Here is a 9,254-nt window from a genome sequence, read left to right as displayed (position 1 = left end):
GATTATGATAAGTACATGGATTGGTCTAAGAGATCTTATTTAATCATACTTTTTAGTGTAACAAGCGTCACAATCGTATTTACAGTGTTAATAAATAATGTAATATTGTGAAATTTCAGTTTCCTGATATTGGAGCTATCCGCGCCCACAGCTTATCGTGTCAGTATGTATAACCGCGCCCACAGGTATTGTGGTGCTTTAGAAAAAGAAAAAAAAAAGAAAAAAAAAAAAAAACAGACTAAAAATTCTAAAACATTAAATGTGTTTGATAAAACCGAAAAAAAAAAAAAGTGCTTTAAAAAAAAAAAAAAAACCTATTGTCAATGAAAGTAGAAAAACACAAAAGAGCAGAAGCAGATCTATCGTGCTTCTAAAAAAATGCTTTTTTTTTTTTATAAATAAAATATATTAATGAGAAAAAAAGAATATAAGCAGCAAAGAGTAGCTGAAAATACAAACACTCAACAAAGAGCTACAGCTAAAAGAAAAAAAAAACAGCAAAGTTAACAACACTGTATCAAAGCAGCAAAAAAAGCACTAACTATTCATAATTATATTTCATTCCCGTAAAGTAGAGTCTAGCAGCGGAATGGGCGATTTTCAAAGAACTCAATCGAAGTCTAATGTTAGACTTAATTGAGTTGAGAACCACCACAGTGGGTTGACATGAGTTCTTGAATCTACGATTGTTCCGCTCCCTTTAAACATAATACACAGTAGCAACAAGACTTAACTTCAAAATTATCGATGATAGAGATTTTCTCTTGCAACGGCTAGTAGCCCACATGACAAAAATAGGCCAAGGGAGCCTTAGCCAAGGGACATTGCACTTGAATAGCATTGAAGACCAAATACCATCGGTAAAAAAACACTCAAAGAAGAGGTGGCAATGGCACTCCGTAGCAATAGAGCAGAGTACACAAGTGACAAGAATCGACAGAGCAAAACTCAAGATTCTATCCATAGTAGAAACTAGAAAGCTTGCATTTAATAGCCAACCAAAGAATGAAGCTCATCTAGGGAATATTTTGATTATACCAAACAAGCTTAGACCAACCTACTGTAGGCTTGGATTGCCGAAACTTATCCTAAGCAGAAGCAGCAGAGTAGATGCCAGACGATGAAGGAGTCCATCGAATCATATCACCCAAGCTAGGATTTGGCACAATATTAGACATAGACATTTGAATTTCCAACAACTCATGAGAAGAATTATTAGGCCAACACCAATTAGAACCATTCCAACTATTGCAAACCGAAGCAGTTTTTTAAAGCATAGTAATCAATGCTCATTTAATTAAATTTTCAAAGCAGTTTTTTAAAGCATAGTAATCAATGCTCATTTAATTAAATTTTTAAATGACAATTATACCCCCCCCCCCCCCCCCCCCCCCCCCCCCCCCACAAAAACATACTTTACAAAATTACAATCTTTGTCCTTACATTATTGTCTTTGACAATTATTATATCCTAAGAAAACTTAGACTACCTCTTCGCCAAGTCACTCGTTTCTTCAATGGACAAGTTTAAGGGGGAAGCCCTTCATGTTGGAAGGCATCCTTGTTGCCCATGACCGAGGAGGAACTTAAACTATCATCTTTTATAGACAAATTACAATAGTTAGTTGGCTAGTATTGTGATCGGTTCTACTTTTCAGGGTCGAATTATTTTTTTTGACTAAGTCGAATAAACATTTTTTTTTTTTTGAAGTAATAACTTAATAATCATCCAGTTATCGTCTACTCAAGCGATATTCAATTAAAAGATGAAAACAAATGTTCCACAAGTAATTCAGTTTTGTCCAATAACTTTCATCTTTTAAATCACGACAAACTATAGGAATACTCATGTTATAGATATCTTCGACGCTTGTACAAAACTTCGTACTTAATAACTTAGATATAAATGATTCAGAAGACCTTCCATTTATGCTCCAACGACTCGCAAATCAACCCTATGCAGCCTTTTGCACTCAATGGATAATTTGAAACTGCAGAGCCAAACAAATGCAACATTAAGATATTAATAGCTTCCAGCATGCATGACATAGAGAAGTCAAGTGAAAACGAAACTGGAAGAACGGAAAAAAAAAAAAAACCAGCCGTCCAAGAACAGACAACACGAAAAATTTATACAAACACACAGACGCAAAAGGCAAGTTGTTTTGCCTATGCCAATTCAACAAGGATCTTAAGGAATAAATGCCTTTTTGACAAACATACAAACAACCCAGTGAACGAGCTGCCTTTGTTCGTCATAAACAACATACATACTGACACAATAAGCTAACCTTAAAAGTGTGAGAACCGGGGGAGGCTCCTCATATATCTCAGGGGCGCAGGATAAATAAACAAAAGCAATAACAACCCTTTAAGTACAAACGGTCTCAATCATAATGATAATAATAATGAAAATGACTGAGACAAGTAGAAAATGAGCACTTCAAATCAATAATAACCGAAATTCAAAGCCTGCATCCGCTTATCGTAAAGAGATCAATATTTGGTAAGTTGTTAAATATAGGAAGGATCAAGTTAAGCCATTGGAGTTATTTACCATTTCAGTTCTTATTTGTACTACTACAGAGCTTTTCACATGCACATTTTTTCTCATCAATGAATTTCAAGTACAGAGATACAAAAAATCATCATCGCAGAAAATCCTAAACCCTAAACAATTAAGCCTATCCAATATCTACTTCTGTCAACCATCCGCTCCCCAGTTTTGATAAGATTCAAGTTTCCTATATTGCACAAAATACTTTGATCGCTGTTCTTTTTACTCAAGAATTCAAACTCGACCACCAAAAATCACCTTTTCAAGCTCAAAAGTTCAGATACACCATCTTAGTTTCTTAACATCTATTCACGTTTCGCATCGACATTTATAAAAGCCACATTATCACATAGCTCAAGTATAAATTACCTGATATAAAATCATCTGTATACTCATTGATCTTCCCATGGGCCAGTTCACCCACCTGAACATGTATAAAAAGCCGTTATGCAGATTTCAAATTTCACATACAAAAAAGAGCACGAAGTAGAGGCCTATGAACTGAAATTTAGAATCTCAAACATACCACAAAAACAAGATTCAATTCATCACCGGCAGAATTAACATAGTCATCAATATCAACCACTTTTTCTGAACTATAAGAGAGTCCTATAAACCCAGTACACCAGGCATTAGTCAACGTCAGTAAGATCAGAATACTAAATAGAGGTAGGCAATGCTCACCTACTACACGAGAGTTGACCGGTAAATGTCGGGTTACAGGTTCCGCAATGACACGCATAAGAATTTCATTTGTATCTTTGGTCCGTATGCATTTTTTATCAAGCAACTCCACTTTAAAAATTGCAAAAGTCAAAACACAAAGCAATCTGTAAGTTCCATGGATATATTTTGAAGAGGCTGAATGATGCAGAGTGAATATAAGACAACTAGTAATAGAAGCTAACTTACGCATGACTCCACAAAAGCGCCTACACGTTCTTGGTATACGAACATGGGGTTTAATCTCAAATAACACTCCATTATCTGTTTTCACATACACAGCTCCTACCATACCAGCTTTATTAAGTTTGCTATCAAAAATCGCACGAAGAGCCTGGATGGGTAAAACACTTAAAATCATAAATTTATAAATTAAAAACAGCAAAAGAAACACAACATAGACTACATATTAGTGAGACAATGCTAAAATCTTAGTGGCATTCTACAGTAACCCTTATGCTAACCTCAGTTCCTATGAATGAACTTATGGGTCTGTAACAATGGGATGATACAGTGTAAATTGTTTAATTCGACTTTACTGACTTGTTAATAAAATCCAAAAGCTACTTGAGAAAAATGAGGGTTTGGAAATAACTTTTCTATCTCATATAAACAAACGGATGGATTTATTTAGACCCCAAATTTGCAAAGCTAGGACCCATCTTTTATGCATCCAGAAAGTCTCGGTGCAAATTGTCGTCGGAATTTGTATCAATAACTCAGTAAGTTTTGTCACTGATACTGTGATACATTATCATCAATGATATCAACACCTTATCAAATACCATTAGTTTGTTCACTTATAAGTATTTTCATTAACCTAAGATTATAACTCCACTATATAGAAACCTAACCAAACTCATATAAGAAGATGTAATCAATGTAACTTGTAAGTTGTAGCTCAAGAGCAAACCTGGTAGACAACTCCAGGCCGATAATTATTCTCATCTTTCTTTTGTTTCAGGGCATCAGCGTCTTCCTCTGAATCCAGAATCTTCCACCTCTGAGAAGAAAAAAAGTTAAAAATTGAGGAAATAAAATTCTAGACAAATAAATAAATAAAATAATTTAAAAATCCTCAAAAAAAATTTTACTCGAATATCAAATTAAATTTTGCATGAAGAGTTTCCCGCACCTTTCGAACGATGCCCTTTCTCAGAGAAGCATTTTCTACAACAAAGGTTGCCCGACGGACCTCCACATTCGGCGGCGGGGACGGTATAATGGCATCATGCGTGACGTCATTATCTGTTAACTTTTCAGTTGTTGTCGATTTTTCTTCCAACTTCCGCTTCACAGTCTTATTAGATAAATCCTGCGCCTCCGACTCCGACTCCGACTCCGACTGCGACTGCCTCCTCTTCCGCATTGCCATGTTGTACAAGTAGTGTTCCTCCAGTAACTAGGGTTCGTGGTAAGAGAGAGGAGAGAGTTTTCTATCCCGAATAGCCATGTACTATTCCAAACTCATTATTTTAGCCTTTATTATTTCAACCCTATCAATACTAGGCTTGTAAGTATAGCCTAGGCCCGATGGGTCGGTCTGAGTTTGGTTTGTTGCCCAATGACCCGGCCTTTAGAGCAAGTCCCGCATGCTCTTTAGCTCAATGGACCGGCGATTCCAATCACCCAATTGCCCCAGCAATTAGCTCCAGTCCATGTGGGCAATGGGGCTCGGGGGAGGCCCGGTGGACAGGCCAAGCGGGAATCCATCACCAAAGAGCCTGAGGCCCGAGCGATGAATGGCTGAGGGGTGACGTCAGCCATAATATAAAATTAATAAAAATAAAAAATATTAATAAAAATGTAAAAAACTAATAAAAATGTAAAAAATTAATTAAAAATGTAAAAAATTAATTAAAAAAATCCAAAATTTGATTTAATTTTTCTATAAATATGTTATCATTATCGTCCAACTTACACCATAATTTTATATTTTCTCAAATACTTTGGGTTGTAATTTCTTATTTAATGACATGTGGTATAACGAGACCAATTAAAAAGCATATCCAAAATTACAAATAAAATTATTTTTTATTATTTTATAAAATAAAAAATACTAATATTTTATTGCCTATTGCCATGACTATTCAGTTTAGGGGTGGAAATGCAAAAGGCAGTTACTGTTCACTGGAGGCTATTCAATAGTGAGTTGCCCTAGCTAGGAGGCCTTTGCAACACTAGAGTTGCTCTTAATAGGGCTAGCCCGATCTAGTTCTATGATTATTTTTTCAAATACAAGCGATATCCTTACCCTAGACTAAAAGGATAGGAGGAGAGTTCAAACTTAAGATGCAGTTAAACAAAAAAAAAAAAAAAAAAAAAAAAAAAAAAAAAAAAAAAGAACCCCTAACCGGGCGATCCACTATTTACATAAAATCAAAACTTATTAATGTGGTATTGACTTAGTTATCTATAGTTATACAATTTGATTGATTCATTAAACTTATTAAATCGTTTGGTTCAAATGACAACTAGTAATATGTGAGTAAGAGATCATGGGTTCAAATATAAACATCAATAAGATAAGCACCATTGAAGACGAAGAAACATGAGTTCATAGTAGGTGGTTAGTCGCAAGAGATGATGGTGTGTTATTAGGAACGACGCAGTAGGCCCAAAGGTAAGGGTCAATGAGAACAACGATGTGTTACTGGAGATGATGGTGTCTTATTGGAGAAGACACAGTCCCAAAGGTGAGGATGAATGCAAACACTGAGGTAAGGGCAAACGAACATGAAAGATCGAATGCATCGCAACATGATAACTTATGCCAACGATGTTGGCCAGAAATGTGACTTGCAAAGAATTACTCGTTTGTGTTTGTGCCCAATTGGGCATGTTTACCTCAATGAATTACTCGTTTGGTTGTAAATTGGTACTTGGAATAATTGACAATGTAGATAAGTAGGCTAATTAAAATGCGACTCCAAATGCTCAAAAAATGAATGAAGGTTTCCAACTAGCACTTGGCTTATCTTCTCCAATAGCTTCAATCTTCACTAGCCAATGTCAGCCTAATATCCCGTTATGGGGAGATAGGTCGCTGACGATCATGAAGGCCTGCGATGAGATAATTGGAGGGCTGGTTACATCGAGTGTGATTGTTCCAATGGAAGTTAAGTTAAGTTCATTGAATCTAGTCAAGACCTCTGTTTTACGTCTGATCGTACTTTCCAGGTCCATCTTTTGGATGATTCACAGTTGTAGGATATTGATTGAGCTACTGTCGTCCACCATCATCCTATCAACAATGGTGTGGGCCAATTGAATAAAAATCACTAAGGCATCGTCATGGGGAAAGTCTACTCTCTCAGCGTTCTACTCAGTGAAGCCGACGATTGGTCTAGGTGGATCTTCCTATTCTTGCAATTGTTGGTGGCCCCCAGATGCTCGAATTTGACAAAGATGTCGTTGATTCGAATTGTCTTGGTTGGGAGTTCGGCATTGGTTAGGCAGCTGGTCTGTCGACATATTGGTTGCATTTGCTTTCTTTTACACACTTTTCAAGATTCCTCATCCATGTGATGCAATTATTGGTTGTGTGCCCCCAGACCTCTGTGAAATGCGCAATATTTTGTCTGGCCCATCTTGGAGGTATCTCCCTTCATGGGCTATAGCATCTTGAACTATGGCTTGTCCTTGAGGTTGTGAAGGATCTGGTTAATCGGGACTGAGAACTTGGTGTACACCTTGGGTGCATAGCCTTCTTTTACTAGGGATCGATCATTGTGTCTGCTTCCTAGCTTGTTCTTGTCATTAAGCAGTTTATCACCCGCCTTCTTCTGAGTTGGCTCCATGTCTTTACACGGATGCTCAGGTGGCCTCATCCTAGAAGGAATGCATTTATACCAAAACGTAAAAATCTGCTAGGGTCAAGTTCTCGCCCATGATCAGCTCTTCAAAAAGTGGGTGATCTGTTGGGAATCCCTTCCAAAAGGCTGAGCTTGCAATGTTGTCATCGCATTCGACGATCTTTGCCTTCTCCGCCTAGAACCTCTTGACTTATGTGCTGAGTGACTCCTTCGGATCATTATTCATGTTGAAGAGGTAATCAGACTTTTTCTTGAGCGAGCGGTAGGATGAATATTCCTTAGTGAAAACTAAGGAAAATTCACAGAAGTTCCGGATTGAACGTGGCTGCAGGAAGTGGAACCAATCTTGCGCTTCGCCTTGGAGTGTCGTGGCAAAGATCTTGCACATAAGAGCGTCATTGTTGTCATAGAAGGTCATGACACTTCAGTAGTGCATCAAATGCATGTCCAGATCTTCATCTCCTTTGAACAAGGTGAAATGTGGGGGCTAAACTTCCGCGGTGGCTTTGTCTGCGCTATAGGCTACGACTTGCTCCTTGCGAGCTTAGGCTCGGCTTGCCGTGGACTAGGCTTAGCTAGCAACGAGCTGGGTGTAACGACCCATCCCTAAAATATTACGGTTTTTATAATTTTAAAATGTAAAATTATGAAAATACCCTTCGAGGTAAATACGTTGATTTTGTTGATCGTCTTGTCGTGTCATGTAAAATTCATTCCCTTGATATAGCCTCGCAGTACTCATCATTACGAATGCGGGAACGCAAGCGAAAGTGAATTTGGAGCTAAAACAAAGACTTTACGGGACTCAGAGCAATAAGGGTATTTTTGGTAATTTTGTCATGAAAGATATTTTCACCTTGAACCAACCCCAAGTTGACACAACAAGACGAGTCTCAAGATGGTAACACTTATACCCTTTTCGGTGAGAAGAGAAGCCTAGAAAGACACACCATATCTGAATATGAACATAAGCCACACAACCAAAGACTCAAGGGGGAAGAGTATTACTTGACACCACTGGAGCATGTTGTGTAAGGACTTGAAGAGGTGTTTGAAAACCAACCACCCAAGAGGGCATACTATTAATGACATACACGGCATAGGTAACAGCTTCAGGCCAAAAACACTGAGGAACCGAGGCCCCAAGGAGCATTCTACAACCCCATTTTGTTGTGGAGTATGCGAACATGTGGTTTCATGGAGTATCCCTTGATCACGTAGAAACTTCGACAACTCAAAATTGATGTATTCTCCTCCATTATCAGAATGGAGAACTTTGATAACGGAAGAATACTGTGTCTGAATCATCTGAGCAAATGACCTAAATATGGTAGTAACATCACTTTTATTTTTAACACATAAAGTCATGTCATACAAGTGTAATCATCAACAAATGTAACAAACCACCGAATTCTTGAAGAACTAGTAACTGGAGAAGGCCCCCAAACATCGGAATGCACAAGATCAAACGGAAAATGTCTTTTATTCATACTAGGAGGAAACGAAGCACGATGGCTTTTAGCAAGAATATATACTTCATTCACAATGTAAGTCTGATTCATTTATTCCACTAAATAAACTAGGCAACATATGCCTTAAATATCTAAAAATGCATGCCTTAATTGACGATGCAATAACCATACTTCTTATAGATTACTATCACGGAACACTTGTACTGCATGAGCTCTGTCAGGAACGACATCATCCACATAGTACAACTCATCTCTCTTAGTGCCATGCCCAATTATCTCCTTGGTCTGAATATCCTGAAGTAGACAAAAGGACGGATACATTAGAACAACACAATCCAATTGTTCAGTAACCTATGGTATAGAAAGTAAATGATGTGATAAAAATGGAACAAGTAAACATTGATGTAAAGGGAGAGAGGCCATGAGATACACGGTGCTAGCACCAATAATAGGGGCACAAGTACCATTGGCGGTGGCAATATATTCCTTGTGAAATGTTGTCATATATTGAAACATATTCTTATCTTATGTCATATGATCCGTTGCACCAGAGTCCAGAATCCAACATGTATAATGCTTAGTATCGGAGGCCAAAAGAACATGCGCTACAGTATCGGACGAGTTACCATAGGTAGGACGAGTCAACAAGGTTTGACTCGAGTCATTGGAAGTGGTCTCGGCCTCTATT

General features: G+C 37.6%; 1 protein-coding gene across 1 annotated transcript; it reads right to left on the bottom strand.

Annotated features, from left to right (window-relative positions):
- Nucleotides 1-1,840: 1,840 nt before the first annotated feature.
- Nucleotides 1,841-4,730, bottom strand: LOC137746535 (uncharacterized). Its single transcript, XM_068486553.1, has 7 exons — nucleotides 4,415-4,730; nucleotides 4,193-4,282; nucleotides 3,469-3,613; nucleotides 3,241-3,351; nucleotides 3,083-3,165; nucleotides 2,926-2,980; nucleotides 1,841-1,990 (listed from the first exon to the last, which is right to left on the bottom strand). The coding sequence occupies exons 1-7, from the start codon at nucleotides 4,652-4,654 to the stop codon at nucleotides 1,911-1,913; spliced, it is 804 nt and encodes a 267-aa protein (XP_068342654.1). The 5' UTR covers nucleotides 4,655-4,730; the 3' UTR covers nucleotides 1,841-1,910.
- Between the last annotated feature and the right edge of the window lie 4,524 nt (nucleotides 4,731-9,254).

The sequence above is a fragment of the Pyrus communis genome, chromosome 10 (genome assembly GCF_963583255.1).
Source record: "Pyrus communis chromosome 10, drPyrComm1.1, whole genome shotgun sequence".
NCBI classification, from domain to species: Eukaryota; Viridiplantae; Streptophyta; class Magnoliopsida; order Rosales; family Rosaceae; genus Pyrus; species Pyrus communis.
Note: the sequence above shows the minus strand (reverse complement) of the source record. Positions and strands in the feature narration are given on the sequence as shown.